This window comes from Cherax quadricarinatus, chromosome 23 (genome assembly GCF_038502225.1).
Source record: "Cherax quadricarinatus isolate ZL_2023a chromosome 23, ASM3850222v1, whole genome shotgun sequence".
NCBI classification, from domain to species: domain Eukaryota; kingdom Metazoa; phylum Arthropoda; class Malacostraca; order Decapoda; family Parastacidae; genus Cherax; species Cherax quadricarinatus.
The window spans coordinates 1006678-1030093 of record NC_091314.1 but is presented as its reverse complement, the minus strand read 5'-3'; the positions used below and the strand labels follow the sequence as shown (position 1 = coordinate 1030093).

The window sequence follows — 23416 nt, the reverse complement described above, 5'->3', positions numbered from 1 at the left end:
TGAAGCATGGGTGATGAATGTTGCAGCGAGGAGAAGGCTGGAGGCAGTGGAGATGTCATGTCTGAGGGCAATGTGTGGTGTGAATATAATGCAGAGAATTCGTAGTTTGGAAGTTAGGAGGAGGTGCGGGATTACCAAAACTGTTGTCCAGAGGGCTGAGGAAGGGTTGTTGAGGTGGTTCTGACATGTAGAGAGAATGGAGCGAAACAGAATAACTTCAAGAGTGTATCAGTCTGTAGTGGAAGGAAGGCGGGGTAGGGGTCGGCCTAGGAAAGGTTGGAGGGAGGGGGTAAAGGAGGTTTTGTGTGCGAGGGGCTTGGACTTCCAGCAGGCATGCGTGAGCGTGTTTGATAGGAGTGAATGGAGACAAATGGTTTTTAATACTTGACGTGCTGTTGGAGTGTGAGCAAAGTAACATTTATGAAGGGGTTCAGGGAAACCGGCAGGCCGGACTTGAGTCCTGGAGATGGGAAGTACAGTGCCTGCACTGTGAAGGAGGGGTGTTAATGTTGCAGTTTAAAAACTGTAGTGTAAAGCACCCTTCTGGCAAGACAGTGATGGAGTGAATGATGGTGAAAGTTTTTCTTTTTCGGGCCACCCTGCCTTGGTGGGAATCAGCCAGTGTGATAATAATAATAATAGAATCTATTATTTAATCTTAAGTTAATTTTAAGTCTGCCCATAATGCTCTGCACACAAGGGACTTTTGGCATGTACAGGCAACTACTATAATTCCTTGTACAACTATGTATCATATCTTAATAAACATTATTATTATTATTATTATTATTATTATTATTATTATTATTATTATTATTATTATTATTATTATTATTATTATTATTATTATTATTATTATTATTATTATTATTATTATTATTATTATTATTATTATTATTATTATTATTATTATTATTATTATTATTATTATTATTATTATTATTATTATTATTATTATTATTATTATTATTATTATTATTATTATTATTATTTGTGTTTTATTTGTCATTTTTTTTATCAAATCAAATTATTTTTAATATTGCAACCCCTCTTCTTTATCCTTCCTTTATTTTTAATCACCTGCTTGTTTTCTTTACATAAATTGTAAATCTTTGTCATATAAAGTTTAGTTATTAGATAAATACTGTGTACTCTATATATAAAAATAAAAATATACACTTTAAAACTGTTTTACAGTTACAACTGCTATACAGTAATTTTTGTTAATGTGTATTTATATTTTTTCTTATTTTCAGGCATTTAAAACCCCCCATAAAAGAGAATTTTGCAACTGCCTGAATCTCTGCCAAGTTCTTGGAGGGTCCAATATTAAGACGTTTTCAACTATAAAGAGATGTTCTGCTCAAACAAGAGTGTGGTTTAATTAATTATTTGCCCTCAGATCATGATGAATGTGAGGGATCAGGGAACAAGGTGAGTAAAAGTCAGTAAATATCCCAAGAGAAGAGATTAAATTTTATTTATAACTAGAGTAGATTTATGTGAAAGTTTAGAAAATTTGCAAATACATACATACAGTATAGATACTGCACTGGATAATGTAAAAGCTAAAATATGAAACCTTTGAATTCATATTTTCAAAACTGGCCTTTTTTTTTTTAAGAGTTCTGATTGAAATTTAATCATGTGAATTCTGAAAAGAAATGCCAAGCCCTAAGTGGTTCCATTAATTCTCTGCTTCAGTGTTTTGGTGGTGTATAAGATTTAGTAGTGCCTGCTTTGTTAATGTGGTTTTTGTCTATAGCAGGTTTGAACCTCTGTGTCTTTTTCTCATTTCTTAATATGAAGGACCTTAATGGCATTCTCCTCCAATATAGTGTAGTTTTATTAGCATTTTAGACTTGCCACACCTTCCTGTAATCTTTACATCAGGACATCACTATTTGAGAATTAGCCTTCACAACCTTGCCATTCAATATCATGTTATGCAAGTTGCTTTGTTTCCCATACTTGTTATATTGCCCCAGAGTAGCAGTGATTGTTATATGCTGGACAACCTTATTTTTTTATAAATCCTCATAAATCTCGGTGCCTTCTCCTGAGTAACTTTTATGGTCAGTAGCGTGTGGTGTTGGGTTTCGTACTCAATTCATGCACTGATAAGTCTTTTCTGTATCTTCCAAACAAATTATTCTGCTCGAGTTATCATTCCAGGAGCAACATTTTCTGTAACTATCAGAGGTTCACACCATATAGTATACAGGGTGTCCACAAAAACACTCCCTGATTTTAAACAGGTGTAACATGTAACTTTATTGTAATCTTTCACAGTTAGTAGCTTCAGATGCAGGATTTCATTCAGTTTCATGTGGTATAAGGTAGCATTAAAAGTCACTCAATGTGCGCCCCTCTGGTTGCTCGGCAAACATCAATGCAATAGTCCAGTTCAGCCCAGACGCTCTGCAGCATATCTGGTGTTATCATGCGAACTGCTTCAGTGGTCAAAATTTTCAGTTCTTCCAGGGTTGCAGGTAGTGGTGGTACGTAAACTGTGCTCTTCACATACTCCCAAAGAAAGAAGTCACTAACAGTTAGGTCCGGAGGCCTCACAGGCCACTTGCAGAGGTCACCGAACCTAACTGTTTGTGACTTCTTTCTTTGAGAGTAAGTGAAGAGCACAGTTTACGTACCACCACTACCTGTAACCCTGGAGGAGCTGAAAATTTTTTGATGCAGTTTGCATGATAACACAAGATATACTATTTAGGTGTAATACCTGGTAAGATCACATGAATTACCTGGTGTCGGCAGATCACCAACATATCACAGCATCTTGAAACATTTCGTTCGTGTTTCTGTAGCACCCCTGGTGTCTGGACTGAACTGGACTATCGCATCGATGTTTGCCGAGCAACCAGAGGGGCGCACATTGAGTGCCTTTAATACTACCCTATACCACATGAAACTGAATGAAATCCTACATCTGAAGCTATTAACTGTGAAAGATTATTACAATAAATTTACAAGTTATACCTGTTTGAAATCAGGGAGTGTTTTTGTGGACACCCTGTATATTGCACTGGTTTTAGCCAGGCCAAATATTTTGTGATGTCACATAATTTTTTGCCGGATCCACGTGCTGAAAATATTCACCTTTGTCTAATGTTCTTCCTGTTCACTTTTGTATAACTGCAGTCCTTATTTGTTGATGGTGTTTTTGTACTCATGTTATCTTGGGTAAAATATACAGTGTGCTTTATAGTGCACACTGTACAGTGGACCCCCGCATAGCGACTTTAATCCGTGCAAGAGGGCTGGTTGTTATGCGAAATGTTCGGTATGCGAATGAATTTTCCCCATAAGAAATAATGGAAATCAAATTAATCCGTGCAAGACACCCAAAAGTATGAAAAAAAAAATTTTTACCACATGAAATGTTAATTTTAATACACACAAACTGAAAAAGGCATGCACAATTACATGACACTTACTTTTATTGAAGATCTGGTGATGATTGATGGGATGGGAGGAGGGGAGAGAGAGTGTTAGTGTTTAGAAGGGGAATCCCCTTCCATTAAGACTTGAGGTGTCGAGTCCTTTTCTGGGGTTACTTCCCTTCTTCTTTTAATGCCACTAGGACCAGCTTCAGAGTCACTGGACTTCTTTCGCACAACATATCTGTCCATAGTGGCCTGTACCTCTCGTTCCTTTATGACTTCCCTAAAGTGTTTCACAACATTGTCAGTGTAATAATCACCAGCACGGCTTGCAATAGCTGTGTGAGGGTGATTTTCATCCATGAAGGTTTGCACTTCAAGCCACTTTGCACAGATTTCCTTAATCTTTGTAGTAGGCAACTTCTTCAATTTCTCTCTCCCCTCCTCTGAACCAGTTTCCTCAGGTCTGGCCTCTTGCTGTTGAAGTTGATCTATCAGCTCATCAGTGGTTAGTTCTTCATTGTCCTCCTCCACCAACTCTTCCACATCATCCCCACTAACCTCCAACCCTAAGGACTTTCCCAATGCCACAATGGATTCCTCAACTGGCATAATCCTCTCAGGGTTAGCCTCAAACCCTTCAAAATCCCTTTTGTCTACACATTCTGGCCACAGTTTCTTCCAAGCAGAGTTCAAGGTCTTCTTAGTCACTCCCTCCCAAGCCTTACCTATAAGGTTTACACAATTGAGGATATTAAAGTGATCTCTCCAAAACTCTCTTAGAGTCAGTTGAGTTTCTGAGGTCACTACAAAGCACCTTTCAAACAGAGCTTTTGTGTACAGTTTTTTGAAGTTTGCAATAACCTGCTGGTGCATGGGCTGCAGGAGAGGAGTGGTATTAGGAGGCAAAAACTTCACCTTAATGAATTTCATGTCCCCATAAAGTCTCTCTGCCACGTCTGTAGGATGACCAGGGGCATTGTCTAACACCAGGAGGCACTTAAGTTCTAATTTCTTTTCAGTTAGGTAATCTTTCACATTGGGGGCAAATGCATGGTGTAACCAGTCATAGAAAAAGTCCCTAGTGACCCATGCCTTACTGTTTGCCCTCCACAGCACACACAAATTCTCCTTGAGGACATTCTTTTGCCTGAACGGTCTGGGAGTTTCAGAGTGATACACTAATAAAGGCTTCACTTTGCAATCACCAGTAGCATTGGAACACATCAACAAAGTAAGCCTGTCTTTCATAGGCTTATGTCCTGGGAGTGCCTTTTCCTCCTGAGTAATGTAGGTCCTGCTTGGCATTTTCTTCCAAAACAGGCCTGTTTCATCACAATTAAACACTTGTTCAGGTTTCAGTCCTTCAGTTTCTATGTACTCCTTGAATTCCTGCACATATTTTTCAGCTGCTTTGTGGTCCGAACTGGCAGCCTCACCATGCCTTATCACACTATGTATGCCACTACGCTTCTTAAATCTCTCAAACCAACCTTTGCTGGCCTTAAATTCACTCACATCATCACTAGTTGCAGGCATTTTTTTAATTAAATCCTCATGCAACTTCCTAGCCTTTTCGCTTATGATCGCTTGAGAGACACTATCTCCTGCTAGCTGTTTTTCATTTATCCACACCAATAAGAGTCTCTCAACATCTTCCATCACTTGCGATCTCTGTTTCGAAAACACAGTTAAACCTTTGGCAAGAACAGCTTCCTTGATTGCCTTTCTGTTGCCCACAATAGTAGCGATGGTTGATTTGGGTTTCTTGTACAACCTGACCAGGTCGGCGACACGCACTCCACTTTCATACTTATCAATGATCTCTTTCTTCATCTCTATTGGAATTCTCACCCTTATTGCTGTAGGGTTGGCACTAGAAGCTTTCTTGGGGCCCATGGTCACTTATTTTCCAGATAAAGCACCGAAAACACTGTAATAATACGAAATATTCCGATTGTACGCTTGGATGTTACCGCGGAGGCTGGCTGGTAAACAATGCCACCGGCGGAACATGTGAGGCTGGCTGAGGGCGCACATTGGACGCGTCTCGGACGAAGAGCGGTGAGCGGGTTTTTGGGCGGTATGCGAGGCAAAATTTTTGCGATAAAAGCGAGCGGTATGCGGGTACGGTATGTGATGCGTACGGTATGCGGGGGTCCACTGTATATTTGAAAGCTCAGTAGGCAATTTACCCCCCTCTGTCCTGCAGTTAGCCTACAGGGAGGACCAGTTCTTTTTAACCCGTAAATGGTCCAAACGTATATATGCGTTCTTACCACTAGCGCCCCAAACGTATATACATGTATGTTTTATTTTTCCTGCCTCCAAATTTGGCACGATTGGCCTGAGATGCCTGGTCAGCATAGAATGGGTCTAAACACTCAGTGTGCACCATATTAAAAAAAAATCTGGGACTACTTAGTACCTTGTGGGAGTGCCAGCTAGAACAAACAGTGTAGCCAACACCAAGGATTCACTGATGTAATGTCATATTAACACTTCCCTTTTAAGAGGAAAGTGATATTAACCCCAAGTTTAGGGTCTGTCTATTGTTGTCTATATCTCTGTCTCTACCTCTTTTTATCTGTCTCACAGGTACACAAAAATACAATTATACATAGTGTAAATTACCTAGGATAACCTAAAAAATCCAAAGTGCTATACTGTGCTTGTAGATATAATGCATAAGAATACCTGTTGGGTCACAGTGGCTCTCTCTGAGACAGACAGAGAGACAAGACAGAGACAGATAATCAGAGATACGAGCTCATCAAATGTCACCCCTTATCTCTGCACCCTCGCTGGCATCCATCAAATGTCATCTCATATCTCATCTTATCACTGCCCTCTGGGATGCTTCAAGGTAACTTCTTCCTTCTTCCACCTCCTCCTTCCTTCTTCCTCCTTCTATACTCCCATGTATCCAAAACACTGTTGGGACCTATAAATACTTTGTATATACCCTAGACAATAGTAAATGACCAAGGCAGATGTAAATATCCTCCTGTCAATGTGTTTGTGACAATTTGAGTACAATTTCAGTACCTAATATTAGTGAAATAATGAAATAATATAAAAATGAGAAAACATGGTATATCGGCAACACTTCTGCAAGCGGCAGGACTCGATGTTGTCGTCAGGTGAGCATTAAGTGCCAACTTTGCAGCCTCATATCTCAGTAAGTACTGACCCTAATTTTTTTATTTTCACCCTATAACACTTAGAAAAATGTGCTCTTTATTTTCATTAAAAAATTTTTATTTTTCAAAATATTCGGGGCACTGGGGTAGTGAACATATACATGTTTGGACCGTTTACGGGTCAAAGGGAGACCTATTGCCATGGTTCTCCTTGAGTCCCCATCTTCAAAAATGTTGTCAAAAGTACCTCGTAAATCTGACTAAAGCCCTACTTAGTTTATATTTAAGCCTGGTGTATCATTAGCAAGATGACTCACGAAATCGTAATGACACGATTGCAGACTCTCTGACCGCGGGTTCAATCCCGCCTGTGGTATGGTTTATCATTAGCAACCCTGATGACCCAAATCATATTAGCATTCATACTGACGCTTACACTATCAACATGTATTAAGCTCAAAATATCCGAAGATGAAGGTAAGAGTTTGTGTAATTGAGTAATCCAATTTGTGACCTACTGAAGTGAATAACAGAGAGGTCAATACAAGTGAATAAGACAGAAAGAAAAGTTAGTGAATATGTGAACCGAGCAGAAAACAAGAAAAGTTGTTCCATTCAGTTCCCATAGGATTATTATTATTACGTATTATCATGGAGGAACACTAAACCCGCAGAGATTATTCAGCACCTGTGGGAGGAGGATAGAAGGCATTCAGACTCAATTCTGGGAACTGGAACACAGATCCAATTCCCTAGATCAAGAGCCCCTCACCAGTTGCAGTATGCTGTATGCTCTCTTAACCTATGGGACCCCTCAAGGGTCCCATAGGTTAAGGGAGAAAACCCATCAGAAAGAAAAGCTTTCACAATAGCATTCATTTAGTTTTGATAACTTAATCACTTTAAAGTGGCTGCATAATACAAATCTTAGATGGTGAGGGGAAAAGGCATCAGCTGACCACACTGCCACCAGCAATTTCTCTGCCCTTTGGAAGGTTATTTCTGAGGCTGGCTTCAAACTTGAGCAGGTGTTTAAGGCTAATGAGACATTATTCTTTTGGAAGAAGACATAGTCAAGAATTCACAGAAAGCAAAAGAAAATTGCATCTGGATTTAAGGCAGCAAAGTATTGTTTCAGCTTGCTCTTTACTAATAGGTCATGTGATTTTAAATGCAAACCTTTGCTAATTTATAATTTATCACTAACATTTTCCTTGTGTTTTTAAAGACAGCCAAAACTGCTTTGCAGGCCAACAAGGCAGCATCTATGAGTGAAGCCTTGTTTGTTGAGTGATTTGAGCATTATTGTATTCCTGTAGTGAAGTTGTACCTAGAGGAGAAAGAACTTTTCAAGATTCTCATCACTCCTGATGATTCCTGTAGCTATGCTTGAGCCTTGTAAGGTGTGTACCCAGATGTGAAGGTTGTTTTTTGCACTCAAATGAAGCATCTTTGATACAGTTAAGATTATGCCATTTAACTGCCACTACACAATACAAGGCCATGCAGAAACTCATGGCAGCAGTGGATGACAATGCAGAGACAGCGATGCCAGACTTTTAGCATACTTTTTAACATTGCAGTCAATAACCCTGGTAAAAATGTCACAGGATGAAGTTCCAGAATCAGCAATAAATCCAGTCTGGGGAAGATTATGGCCTAGTGTGGTGAATAATTTCATAGGTTTTTCCCTCAGAGAGCCAAGTCCAGGAATTTATTACTGTGGCTCGGACATTGACAGGTGAGGGGTTGGAAAATATGCAGGCAGAAGACATAAATGATGATGAACCGACTACAAACACTGTTTGAGGTGCTCAGTTTTCAGTTAAAAGAGTAGCAGATAACAGACAAGAATGAGGTAAAGAACCTCTACTAAACAGTTAACACTCCAAGAAATGTGTAAGATGTTGCATTATATTGGTAAAGTTGCAGAACACAAGATCTATACCTATCCACCTTGGCCCAGTAGGGCCATAGCAGCCCTCACCATACTTTTCAAGATCAACACGCACCAGCACCCAGAATTTAAAGTAAGAAAACATCATTCTACATTTTTTTTTTTACCTGCTTGTATAGTTTTCATTACTATACATACCTTACTACATTGAACTAGGCCTAGTAGGGCCAAAGTACAGTGTACGGTATGAAACCTTATTTTGATTAAGAAATTTGTTTGGCATTTAACCCTAGCTAAAGCTTTAAAAAAAAAAAAAAAAAAAAAAGATGCAAGTATCAGCAGTGTAGCTGAAAGACACAGTTTTAACAAGTTAATCAAATTGCCAAGTAATTATTCAAAGAGCTAGAACAATGTACCTTTGTAATGGAAACCTCTTCAAGGGGGGCTCCTTGGCGTGGTGAAGAGGCTCTTGGTCTGAGGAATTAGACCTATCGGTCTTCTTCCTCAGACCGAACCTAATTACCCCCCAATCTCCCCTCCCCTATCCCATCCTCCCCATCCTCCCCTTTTTCCTTTCCTCCTCCTCCTCCCCACTCCTCCCTTTTGCCCTTCCTCTTTTTGTCCTTTGGGATTTCTCCCACAGGCACGCTAGTTCCTGGGTAGGAGAAAGGATACCGGGGTCCATCCCATTCCGTTGAGGTTCTTAGCGGTGGCGTAGTTTGCCGTGGAATCTGGATCGCCTGGGGATGTCCCGATCCCTCTCCGGTATCCCGGAGTAGCTTTGGGTGTCTTTCGGGCGACGAGTGTATCTCTGGAAGCCACCTTTCGGATTCCGGGGGTGGTGGCCGAAGGAGGTATGCTTTGTGGCGGATATCCGGCCGCCCTCTCTTTTGTCCACCGAGGTAGCTCGGCAGATGTGAGGTTGCTATCCCGGATTGTTAGTTTACTAGCATGATGGGTAGGGTATGGCACGGGTTCCATGCTGCATCTGCGCTACTTGCGGTGCTGAGGTCCTCTTGGGCGCGGAGGGAGATTTCTGGCCCTTTCATTCCTCCTAGGACCTATCCCTCCCCGGTCCCCCCTTTTTTTTTCTTTTTTTTATTTTTATTTTCTTTTCTTCTTTCTTTTTTTTTCTTAAAAACAAAAAGAAAGAAGTAACCTAACCATGGCAGCCCTAGTCCATGAACCTGGTACCCCCGGGCCCCTTCTTGATACCGCACCCCGTTCTGACCCCGCCTGCCTCGTCTTTGGACCACTCTTCAGACATTCCTCATGCCTCTGTACCTATTGCCGGTGCTGTTTCCTCACCCGCTTCAGGTACTGAGGCCTCAACTGACTCCTTCGATTTATCAGACCTTCGCTCTCCTCTGACTATGCTTCCGGCCTCTCCCTCTACGGTGCGGCAATTTTCAAATCGCCGACCCGTTCCACGTCGGACCAACTCTGGTCCCACGCCTAAACGTCAACGACAATTACCTGCTGATGATACTTCTCCACCTTCACCTTCTCGTTCTTCTCAGAAACGATCGACACGTCCTTCACTACCTTTCCACTCTCAGTTTCAGACTGAACAGTGGACTAAATTCTTCACTTTACGACCAACTTCCTCTACTGCCTATCTTTCTGACCATAGTATTGGCAAGGCACTCCTACGCCATGTTGGTAAAGATATTTCTTTTCATGCTCTTAAGAGCGGTACGCGCATCATTACCGTACAGAATGCTACCCAGGCTCGTGAGCTCTCTCGTCTTTCCCATATAGATACTGTTCCTGTCACCCTTGAAAAACATCATTCCCTCAATTCTTGTAGTGGTACCGTCATTCTGCCCCATACCATAGTTCAACAAAATTTCCAGACATGTGGCACCGACATTCTAGAACAGCTGGAACTCCAAGATCTCCCAATCCTCAAGGTAGACACTTACGTTCTTCCTGCCCGTGGGCGGAGACGATACCCTAGCAATGTGGCTCGTTTAACTTTTGACAGCCGAGAACTCCCATCCTCAGTTTATATAGCAGGACATCGGTTACAAGTTCGAAAGGTGATCCCTACACCACAACAGTGTAGAAATTGCTGGCGATTTGGCCATCCAGCGAAATATTGCAGATCTATCGCCGAATGCCCAGTCTGTGGTGCCGATGACCATTCTAATACGTCTTGCAATCGATCTCCCTCTTGCCTTAACTGTCATGAGGCTCACCCTTCGTACTCTCGCCGTTGTCAGGTCTATTTAAACGAGCGGGAAATCCGTTACCTCAAAGAGACAGAAGGTCTCCCTTATGCCATGGCAGTTTCTCATCTCCGCCTCCAAGGGAGACTCCCACGTGTTTCTTATTCCCGTGTTTCAAAACGTCCCCCCACTTCTGGTATCCCATCTTCTACACCCACCTCTGTGGTTACCTCTCCCATAATCACTCCTGTATCTAATCCTTTTGCTGTCCTCGGCTCAGACGTCCCTACTTCAACGCCTCAGTCTAATCTCGCTTCTTCGAGTTCTCTCTTACAAGCCTCAGTATCGACGAGACCTCGTACGACACCTCTTCCCAATCGTCCCTCTACTTCTCAAAAGTCAAAAAAAGGTCCGGTAACACCTCCTACCCATCTTCCACCTCCTCATTTTACCCTCCCTGTCTCTGTCCCTAGTTCTTCCCCTCTCACTGGCTCAGTTACAAATGCAGAGGTTCACCCTCCTCCTCGTAATGTACCTTCCTCCCCTGTTCCCTCCCAAGTTTCTTCCTCTTCTGCCACCTCCCAGGTTCCTGTCTCTTCTGTCCCCTGCCACGCTTCTCCAGTTCCCTCCACCCTTTCGCCCCCCCCCTACCTTGGTACAGTCCAATACAGTTCCAATCTTTACTCATCCTCCCCCTACCATTCCCAATATTGTCTCCCATACGACATCTCTGAATTCCGAAACACTTGAAGCAATCTCTGAATATATTGCAGAGACCAAACCATCAATGGACACTGATCCACCTTCCGCTCTTTCTCTCTCCTCTGCTCCATCTGCGCAACTCCTTTCTTCACAGCGCACCGTTCCTTCGCTGCTTGAACATTTTCCACTGCCTCCGCATGTGGACTTTTCTAACCCTTCTAGTCCGTAGGAACCCTTACCTGCGGATTTCAAATATCTTTATCATTGCCAATCATGGCCTTTTTACAGTGGAATATACGCGGCCTCAGGGGTAATCGGGGTGAGCTTCAGATGTTACTCTACCAGTTTGCCCCTGTTGGTGTTTGCTTACAGGAACCAAAATTACACTCTGCTGTTATTTCTCACATCTCAGGCTATAATTTATTGTATTCTTCAGATCCTTTTCCTGATGGGACCTTTAATGAAAGTGCCCTTCTTCTCCGCACTGATATTCCGTACCATCAGCTATTTGTTCATACTTCGCTGCATTACACAGCAGCCCGTATCCACTTACATAGGTGGTATACGCTCTGTTCTTTATATCTCTCTCCTTCTCGGGCATTATCTATTCCGGATTTTGCCTTCCTTGTTTCGTCATTACCGCCACCGATTCTGTTACTTGGTGATTTTAATGCCCACCATTTCCTCTGGGGGGGGTCTCACTGTGATTCCCGTGGAATTCAGTTAGAGGCTTTTCTTGCCACCCACCCCCTCCATGTTTTAAATACAGGTACTCACACCCATTTTGATCCTCGGACTCATACTCTCTCTTGCATCGATCTCTCAGTTTGCTCTTCCTCCGCCGCATTAGACTTCACTTGGTCTGTTCTCCCGGACTTACATGACAGTGATCATTTCCCAATCATTCTTACTTCCCCTTCATATTCGCCACCTCTTCGCACCCCACGCTGGCAATTTAATCGGGCAAATTGGAACCTTTACTCACACCTGACTGTTTTTAAAGAGGTTCCTTCTTCGTCCTCCATCGATGATCTTTTACACCTCTTCTCGTCCTCCGTTTTCACCGCAGCTTCTCATTCTATACCCCAAACTTCGGGCAGGCATTCTCAGAAATGCGTGCCTTGGTGGTCTCCTGCTTGTGCTCGTGCAGTACGTTTGAAACGCTCTGCATGGGGCAGGTACCGGTACAATAGAACCACAGAGCGACTCCTTGATTTTAAACAGAAGCGTGCGATCGCTCGCCGTGTCATCCGTGACGCTAAACGCACTTGCTGGCGAGATTATGTCTCCACCATCACCTCTGCTTCCTCTGAGTGCAGTCTGGAAAAAAGTACGAAAACTGAGTGGTAAATATTCTCCTGACCCGGCTCCTGTTCTGCGGGTTGCCGGTGTTGATATAGCAAACCCACTAGATGTTGCCAATGAAATTGGCAATCATCTGGTCCATATTTCTCAGGGACTCCATGTATGCCCCTCATTTCTTTCCTCAAAGTCTGCCAGAGAGTTAGCACCCTTGGACTTTTCTTCTCTCAGAGAAGAACAGTATAATGTGCCTTTTACACTTCAAGAACTGGAGGCAACACTCTCAGCTTGTCGATCATCTGCAGCTGGGCCCGACGACATTCATATTCGTATGCTACAACATTTACATCAGTCAGCCCTTGCAGTCCTATTACGCCTTTACAATCTTATTTGGTCACAAGGAGTTCTTCCACAGCTGTGGAAATCCGCCATTGTTCTCCCTTTCCGCAAACCAGGCACTACGGGACATGAAACCTCCCACTATCGTCCCATTGCTCTTACCAGTGCAGTTTGCAAAGTAATGGAACGTCTAGTAAATAGACGTTTAGTGTGGTATTTAGAGACACACAACAGTCTCTCCACTCGTCAATATGGCTTTCGTAAGGGACGTTCTACCATAGACCCCTTACTGCGCTTGGATACGTATGTTCGTAATGCCTTTGCGAATAACCACTCGGTTATTGCCATATTTTTTGACCTTGAGAAGGCATATGACACAACTTGGAGGTATAATATTTTAGCCCAAGCCCACTCCTTAGGCCTTCGAGGCAATCTACCATCCTTCCTTAAGAACTTTTTAACTGACAGGCATTTCCGTGTTCGGGTTAATAATGTGCTCTCCCCGGACTTTATCCAAGCTGAAGGTGTCCCCCAGGGATGTGTTCTGAGCACAACACTTTTTCTCCTTGCTATTAATGATTTGGCCTCTAGTCTTCCATCAAATATTTGGTCATCACTCTATGTTGATGACTTCGCTATTGCCTGTGCAGGCGCTGACTGTCACCTCCTTACAGTTTCTCTCCAGCATGCAGTCGACCGTGTTTCCAATTGGGCCACCACGCATGGGTTTAAATTTTCCAGCACTAAAACCCACCAAATCACTTTCACTAGACGCTCTGTCATCTCCGATCATCCTTTGTACCTCTATGGCTCCCGTATCCCTGAATGTGATACAGTCAAGTTTCTGGGCCTCCTCTTTGATCGTAGGTTATCCTGGAAACCTCACATTACCTCTCTGAAGGCAACTTGTCACAGCCGGCTGAACCTTCTTAAAACCCTTGCTCATCTTTCGTGGGGAGCTGATCGTCGAACCCTCCTTCACCTACATTCCACCCTTATTTTATCGAAACTTGATTATGGTGACCAGATCTATTCAGCGGCATCTCCTGCTACTCTCTCTAGCCTTAACCCCATTCATCACCAAGGATTACGTTTATGCCTTGGTGCTTTTCGCTCTTCCCCTGTCGAAAGCCTCTATGCAGAAGCGAACGTTCCATCCTTATCCGATCGCCGTGATGCCCATTGCCTGCGCTACTATGTACGCTCTCATGATCTCCGCAATCCTTCCATTTATAGAATGGTCACTGATATTAGTAGACATTCTTTATTTGTTCGCCGCCCCTGCTTACTCCGTCCCTTCTCTCTTCGCCTTCATTCGCTCTTGTCTTCTCTTCAACTACCACCTTTCTATGTACATGTAGCATCTCATTTTTCCCTACCCCCCTGGGAAGTTCCAGCTGTTCGAGTCTGTTCTTTCTCCCTCCCTTGCTCGAAAGCCCAACTGTCTACGGTCGCTTCCCGCTCTCTTTTTCTTGACCACTTTCACTCTCATTCTCATGCCATTGCTGTGTACACAGATGGCTCTAAGTCTTCTGACGGCGTAGGATTCGCAGCAGTGTTTCCGGACAGCATCGTACAAGGGCATTTACTATCTTCGGCTAGTATTTTTACTGCTGAATTATATGCCATCCTTACAGCACTTATCCGTATTGCATCTATGCCTGTGTCATCATTTGTGGTTGTCTCAGACTCCCTTAGTGCTTTACAGGCTATACAAAAATTTGATACACCTCACCCCTTAGTCCTCCGTATCCAACTTTGGCTACGCCGCATCTTTACCAAGCATAAAGATATTGTTTTTTGTTGGGTCCCTGGTCATGTTGACGTACAGGGCAATGAACAGGCAGACACTGCTGCGCGGTCAGCAGTACATGACCTACCAGTTTCTTATAGAGGTATTCCATGTACGGACTATTTTGCTGTAATATCTTCCCACCTTCACACCCGTTGGCAACAACGTTGGTCTACTATGCTCGGCAACAAACTTCAGTCTATTAAACCGAGTATAGGTTACTGGCCGTCTTCTTATCACCAGTGTCGAGGTTGGGAGACTACTCTCTCCCGTCTTCGCATTGGCCATACTCGTCTTACTCATGGATATCTCATGGAGAGGCGTCTTGCTCCTCTCTGTGAGAATTGCCAAGCTCCATTATCAGTCAGCCACATTCTGTTGGACTGCCCACTTTATCAACGAGCACGCAGAATTTACCTCTGTCGTCGTCTTCGCCCCGCTGCTCTCTCTTTACCTTCCCTTCTCGCTGATGGACCCACCTTTCATCCGGACTCTCTCATTGACTTTTTGACAACGACTGACTTACTTCACAAATTCTGATACTTTCAGCCCTTTCTACTTGAATCTCTTGCTACCCTCTACCCCCGTACTATCCCCTGCCCCGCTGTTTTCTGTAACCTGCTGATCATCCCCCCTCCCTTCTGCCATCCAATTCCCTTGCTTCCTTCCCTACCCTGCAGCGCTGTATAGCCCTTGTGGCTTAGCGCTTCTTTTTGATTATAATAATAATAATAATTTGTAATGGAACAAGAGCTAATGAATCTTTATTTGATGCATGAAAAATTAAATAAGGAAAGCTCAAAGATCCTTAAACAACTTTGCTTGAATGAATTGTTTAAAAAGATAAGTACAATAATTAATAAACAATGGTGCTTTAGAGACACAGGTGTATAATTAGTGGGTCTGAGGTGTATTGCTGAATTATTACATAACTTCTGTTGATCTGGCAAAATGGATAAGCCGGCAGTGAAACCAAAGGTACTGGAAAATCGGCACTCTTGGTCTCCCACCAAGACAGGGTAACCCAAGAGAAAAATACATTCTTTCTTTCACTTGTTGTCTTCACAGAAGTGTGGTGACATCACAGTTCAGATGACCCTTTGAACTCCAGTATCTCCCTATGAATGTAATAATTTATTTTAGCCAGGGGAAAGCACTAAAATCCATAGAGATTGTATAGTGCCTATGAAGTGGGGGACATTCAGGTTCAATCCAATCCTGTATGCATCAAGATTACTTGATTCCAACAAAGTGCTCTTGATCCAAGGACTTGAAACTACCCTCTTGTTCCTATTCCCCTGGTGCTCTGTGATCCCTAGAATAGAATAATCATCTTGATCTTATAAAATCTACTTAAGTCTTAGGAAAACCTTACAGCATAAGCTGTAATTTTATACTTTGTATACCAAGCATCAAGAGCTAATGCATTATTTTAAACATACTCTTAATGAGTGCTGTAACAAGGAGTAGGTTGTAATAAATGACATAAGCAATCTTCACATTTATTGACATGCCATTGTGGAACACATCAATTAGTGTGTATGTGTATTTTTTATATATATATAATTTACACAGTACTGTATGTACAGTTTTCTGAAGCTTCACAGGGATACTGAACCAAGAATCTTTATTAAAATTGTATACTAATACAGGAAGATTGAGGTATACATTTTTAGCTTAGCTTGCTTGTAAGTATTATGTAAGTCATTGACATTCTCAGGTGTTAGTCTAATAAGTTGTAATGCAGATGTTTTCTCTGCCAGTACATTGTCATGACACCCCTGTGATGCAGAAAAAATACAGTGGACGGTTGCTTTATAAAGAACTGGGAGAGGCTGGATTTCCTGTACATCATTGGTGATCCTGGACATGACTCATTTTGATTACATGGACAGAGCCATAATGGAGCATATCTTGGACACTTATCTGGAAATTCATTATAACAGACTTCCTCCATTACATTATAGAAAACTTCTTTATATCCAAATAATCTACTTCATTACAATACTGTACATGATTACAAGGTGTTATACTACTAGTATTCTGGATATATAAAATTACACTGAGTTCTATGGAACAGGTAATAGGATAGCCATAATATTCAGTATTGTGGACTTCTGTCACTGTACATTAAGTATTTGAATACTGAGTCAATGGTTGTCTGAAATATACAGTAATCTATGTGTATTTTTGATACAGTCATCCCTGAAAATTTGTGGATTTCAATTAAATGTAAATAAATTTAGTTATCCAAATTTTTTCTGGCTCACTGACTTTCCTATGCCCAAATCTCTCTCTCTATTAATTCTATAACTGTCCATATTAACAAAATTAGATCAGTATATTAAAGAGATAGTTATAATAATCTGAAACAAAATGAGTCCAAATCCTTAACAGAATTTGTTGTCCAGACTTAAATTTTCATTTTTCAGTGTTTAGTTTCACAGGATCTGTAGGCATAAAGCCACTTGCAAATTTGAAGGGATGACTGTACATGGAAATACCTCACATGCCCTCCTATTTGTTTTTGTTGTATAATTTTCTCTGAATAGTTTAACTAATATACAATCCATGCTAGTATCACAAAAACTAATCATCTGTGCATATTGTTTTGTTTCAAAGATGTTAAGCTGTTCTCTAAATTAGGGTGAGTCACTGAACACGGCAGTGTGTGAGTTATCAAGCTTGTTCTGGGGGTGGTAGGTTACTGTGAAGTTTTCCCTGTCTGCTTGCTCATTTTGTTTCCTTTATGCTGTATATGCATGCATACGCACTTGCATAACATAATGTAGACAGTAAATATGCTGACAATCTATTGCTAAGACAGGCTATACACTGTTGCATTAATCTAGGATAATTACGGCAGAAAGGGTTATCCTTTTCTAAATATATTACAGTGGTTCTTTGCTACACATTGGTGTCAAACCACAACACGTGACTATTATACTGGTTGTTGGCAACAAACTGGTGTCAAATCACAACACGTGAAGGTCACACTTGTATTACATGGCAATGAACTGTAACTGCAGTTATATAGCTAAAAAAAAAATTTAATCTTACTTGTCACTGTTTGGCTTCAAATATAAAATGCTGTTATCATATGCTGTTAAATATTTACTGTATGAAATATAATAATCTTACCCATAAATGAATGCTGTACTTTTATTCTGATAATCTCAACAATATTAGATAATGATAAAATTTTAATTATGAAATCAAATTGGCATAAATTATTTTAGTAGAGTACTGTATCTAATTTTAATAACTTAAAATACTAAATCTATAACCACATTATTGAAACAACTTCAATATGAGCATAGACTCTCATGCAAATTTTATTTTACAGGGAGACCACAAAACTGGATCAACATCTAAAACTCAAGTTTAGTTTGAATATATGGTATGTAACCAAAGTTGAGATTTCTTTAATTTGGAGCCTTGTAGTACACAAGGGCAATATGTATTGTGGCTGTCAACGTACCCTCACCTTGCATGGCAACCCATTCTCCACATAGCAAGTGTGTTTTCCAGTTTATTACAGTGCATTAGTTTCTGCATGCTTGAAGACAAGACCACAATTGTTCTAGGTAGCATTCCTTTGCTTTAACCGTGATAAATCAATATTTATATGTAGTTAACTGTGAATATGTAGCATTAAGAGAAAGGCTTTGTTTTCACTGTAGTTGAAAACCACGCTTGTCATTTATAGTGAAGGACGCACTGATTATATCCCATCAAACACTAGATACACATTTATTATTTGGTTGTCTTAACATCTTATATTTCTAAACTTGTTTACTTTCTATGTGATCCTTTTTTTTTTTCATTGTCTTTTTCACTCTTTGTCTTCACTTTCCTTATCCCCTTCCCCTTATTATATATTCTTTCTCACTGATTTGCTCTCTAGATTTCTTATTAATATATATTCAGTAAAAATGTAGCCATGATAAAAGTAAATTCTGAATCTATAAATTGTGTTAGAACTGAAGTATACAGCAGATACTACATACTGTACAATTACCTGATTTTGCTTCATAAAGAGTTAAGGTACTGAATAATTTAAAAAAATATCGAGGCAACAGTGATGCTGACAGTTGCATTATTGGTTTATTATTTATGACAACATTGGCGTTGCAATGTATACACGCATATGGTGTAAACTTGAAGGAAAAATGGAACACTGCACTATGCCAGTAATACTGCACACTTCATAATACCTTCAAATACTGTGGTGTTCAGTAACTGTACTGTAAATAATGTCACTCACTATGAAGAGACTTTTTACTTCTACAGCAGTAATATTTTTCTTTTGTAACATCACAGCTCTTCAGAGGTGTTGGAAAATTACAAAAATACATGCAGTGTAACTGCATTCAAATATTTGCTGTATATATTGTTTTTTGATTGTGGATGGCATCTATGGATTTATATTTCACTTCCATGTAGGTAGATAAACTGCTCCACATTTCTGTTTCAGCTAAAACCTCCATAAACAAAAACATATGTAATTCCAAATAATATACATTAATAAAAGCAGTGTACCAAAATAATGTAAAAAAAAAAAAAAATGTTAATTGAACTTATAACTGGATTTCACAAGAGTGCATGACTTATGAAAAAAAGTGACCAATTATGTAATCTATTGTATTTACAGATTATCAAACACGTTATCAAGAATAGAAAATTAAGTTAAGAAAAATATAAAGTACAGACCTGTTTACATGTCTCAGTCTATCAAAATTCAATGGAGACTATAAATTAAAGACATTTAACACCATAAAATTTCAGTCTTAAAAGGGATGAACAAAGGGTAAAAAGGTGAATGTTAATGAGGTTGATGCAAGTAATATAAATTACTGGACAGTACAGAGTTAACTCTGGCAGCAGTGACCTGCACCTGAATGGTGCTAGTGTATAGGATTATAACCTGCAGTCACTGATCTTTGTGGCTACCTACCAGTAGTTATTTTTGTATTGAGTGCAAGCTAGTTAAATTCAAAGAATGAGATGGCAACTAAATAAAAAATCCAACTTTTGTAAGGCAGCAGAGTAAGGTAAAACCTATATAAGTGCTCTATTAAAATTTATTAAGAGAAAAATAACATAGCTAATAAATCATAAGCCTCACTGGTGAATGGTGGTTTAACCCATAGAGGTTTATCCATTTTTTTGCAACTTCAATAAATCCAGAAGGTGCACAAAACTGATATATACAGCACCACCAATACTGGAAAGTGTCTACTTCTTGCATGCATATATTTCTGGTGTAATTCAAGATAATTGCTTGAATTATTAACAAGGCAGTATTTACAAAACTTTACTCAGCATTTCTTATCTTATATGCCTTTCCCATAAAGTATAATTCCTAATTATCACATAAATTAGAATATCAAATAATCCCTTAAATTTTTAGACAGTTAATCATAATTTACAGTTCATTTTACTTCCTTTGGCACATATCAAAAATACTGTCTGAGGATGTACTTGCTTTAATATATTTTTAGTTTCAATTTTTTTTTCCCCAAGGGACCAGTAAAAGCATCCTCACACATGGAATGAGTTAATACATAATATAATTCTATCTATGGTATACTGTACATATGTATAGATATTTGAAAACCATTGACAAAATGGTTTTTGTGACTAGACTTCAACATCAGAAATGACATAAATCTACTGTAATACAGTATACTCATTTCAGCCATAGCTTAATTCTGAATTTACTATAATGAAAATTGTTACAAGTTCATATTTGCAGGAGCATAATAAACTAAGTACGTGTCATGCTTGGTCAAATAAAAAAAAATTAAAGAATAATGTGTTATAAACCATGTAGTCACCCTGCATAAAAATGTCTTGGAAAACTAACAGCTTTGTGATAGACTAGATTTATATTTTTCCTATAATAACTGCATACTAATTTTTTGTAACTTTCATCTGCATTTGTATAAACTGCAGATATATTTAGAGGACATGACAAAAGTCACTCAACATATACTTTATCAATTTGTAACTTTCATCTTTATCACAGATTCTTGTTAATGTGTTAATATAAATACAGTTTACAATTTTCTGGCAGTCCAGTGCCTTAATTCAACAGTGTTCTATTTGCAGTAACTGCAAACACACTTGACACTACATTCAGATTAATTCCAACTGAGCACAGAGTCCAGCATGAGTGTACAGATAATTTCTGAGGCACCATGCTTCTACTAAACTAGTCTGTCCCATGATCATATAACATCTAAGTGTTGGTATTGGTACTCTGGTCTTCCAGCAGATGTTGCAGGTGCTGGTGGTCGTTGTGCAATATACACAGAGGCAGCTGTGGCTGGGTCTTGATAAACTATGATAGGTTGAGCTCCTTGGCCACCTCCTGCCATGGCTGACTGTGGTGGGATATGCACCACACCCCCAGCATATTGCAGCATAGGGCCCTCAGGACCAACAGCATGACCATGTGGTGCCCCTTGCTGGGTGTTGTGTATACCAGGTACGTAACGTGGGTGATGAGAAGATGGAGGCTGCATCTTGCCCTGACTTATGGGTGGTGGAGGCAATAAGGCACTCTCATTAGGGCCAGGTGGTGGTGGTGGTTTAGTGGTCTGTACCCTTCGTACCAACACAACTGCTATAATCACTAGAATGACACAAACTACACAAGCCAGACCAACCACTAGCATTAAGGTATTACCATCTGAAGATTCATCTGAGGAAAAACAAAAATTAAAATTAAAATTAAAATTTGAGAGGATTACATAAAATTATTACATCTATTTGTTTGGGAAGGTTTGTAAATTGGTCATGGCACTGTCTGAAAAGCCTATAGAATGTACATTTTGGCAAGACTTAGATAAGAGTATGTGATGAGGGTAGCAAATGAGATAGGTAACGAAAAAGTGGATATCAGATTGGAGGGAGGGAGTATGGAAGAAGTGAATGTGTTCAGATATTTGGGTGTGGACGTGTTGGCAGATGGTACGTGAAGGAAGGGTAAACCATAGAACTGATGAATGGAAAAAAAGGTGGGTGGTGCATTGAGGCATCTGTGGAGACAAAGTGGCTTAGCGCTTCTTTTTGATTATAATAATAATAATAATAATGTGGAGACAAAGAATGTTATCCATGGAGGCAAAGGGAACGTATGAGAGTTAAGTGGTACCAACACACTTAAGCGGGTGTGAAGCATGGGTTGTGAATGTTGCAGTGGAGATGCCATATCTTAAGGGCAATGGTGGCATAAATGTTATGCAGAGAATTTGTAGTGTGGAAATAGGTGTGGAGTTACTAAAAGTATTAATTGGAGGGCTGAGGATGGAGCAAAATAGGATGACATGGTGTACAAATCTGTAGTGGAGGGAAAGCAGGATAGGGGTTGTCCTAGGAAAGGATGGAATAAAGGAGATTTTGTGTGCAAGTTTGGACATACAGCAGGCATATGTGAGCATGTTAGATAGGAGTGAGTGGAGATGAATGGTTTTTGGGACTTGAGCTGTTGGAGTGTGAGCAGGGTAATATTCTGTGAAGGGATTCAAGGAAACCGGTTAGCCAGACTCGAGTCCTAGAGGTGGGAAGTAAAGTGCCTACACTCTAAAGGAGGGAGGGGGTTGGGATATTTGCTGTTTTGACATCTAAAGTGTTGTATGTGTTTACCTCTGGCAAGACAGTGATAGTGTGAATGATGGTGTAAATGTTTCTTTTTTGGATCACCCTGCCTTGGTGGGAAACTGCCAGTGTATTAATAATAATTGTTGAATGGCTTGTAGGAGATTAGCACTGTTTTGTAAATATTTTAATAATTAATAATAGTTTCATAATACAAAATAGTTGTGCAGTATTAACATTAAAACCCTTATAGGGGGGTCCCTTGATCAAACTCTGCACCTGAACCTTGTCTTACATAATTTTTTCATTACAGAATCACATAAACAGCCCAACAATCAGGCTTTATGGAGGGGAAGGGGAGCCAATGGAGATGTGCCTGAATACCTCATTCCTTCTAAATCTCCTTTTAGGCTGGCTCTCTACAACAATTGCTCTGACAACCAAGATCACCGAGGACCTCTGGTCAGTTCAATCTAGTTTTGTTTAGCATAATTAGGTTACATTCTCCCTTGACCATCTGGAGAGGTTGACTATTCACCTGACATGTGAGCTGTACCATAAAAATAAATAGCCAAAGTAATGACCTGTCTGGGCCTTTGATCTATAAGGGACTCATAGTATAATATAAATATTGTGGGGTATCTGGCGAGACTGCAGGTCATTTGTTGTGCCATTTGATCTCTAAAGACCTTGTCATTGATGACATCCACATGTGTTTTGGGACTGTACAAGGTAGCTTGTCTACTGCTTAACCCTAGCAAGATGATGAATTCAATACATGTACAACATCTGGGTATCTTTATTTGTAGATGTTTCACCAACCAGTGGCTTTATTAATACAAGAACATAATTTGAAGTACATATATTATGTCCTTTTATTGTATTGATAAAGCCAATGGTTGGCAAAATGTCTACAAATAAAAATACCCAAATGTTGCACATGTCTAATTCTTCATCTGGTTGCTACACAGCTATGTCTAGGGCCCACAAGAGAGATGGCTGGTAAAAGCTTTTAAGTTGCTAGAGGTTCATTTTCAATGACAAGTGAGGAACTAACAGGTAATGAC

The 23416-nt window shown here is 40.3% G+C and overlaps 1 protein-coding gene and 1 long non-coding RNA gene across 6 annotated transcripts in view; one reads left to right on the top strand and one right to left on the bottom strand.

Annotated features, from left to right (window-relative positions):
• LOC138853111 (uncharacterized) overlaps positions 1-23416 on the top strand; it is a 37007-nt gene that overhangs the window by 9564 nt on the left and 4027 nt on the right. For 3 of the 4 annotated variants that reach the window (XR_011392342.1, XR_011392340.1, XR_011392341.1), the window contains exons 2-5: positions 1257-1434; positions 18091-18144; positions 21025-21237; positions 22663-22811. This is a non-coding gene — a long non-coding RNA (uncharacterized lncRNA). Of the gene's footprint in view, positions 1-1256; positions 1435-18090; positions 18145-21021; positions 21238-22662; positions 22812-23416 lie in introns of all 4 variants that reach the window. The other variant, XR_011392343.1, reaches the window with a different exon arrangement.
• The window catches only part of LOC128685601 (fibroblast growth factor receptor-like 1), a 77707-nt gene continuing 70524 nt past the window's right edge, over positions 16234-23416 (bottom strand). For both annotated transcript variants that reach the window (XM_070087737.1, XM_070087738.1), the window contains exon 9: positions 16234-21453. In XM_070087737.1, the coding sequence (XP_069943838.1) occupies positions 20978-21453 (476 nt within the window). In that variant the 3' untranslated portion in view covers positions 16234-20977. The remainder of the gene's footprint in view (positions 21454-23416) is intronic.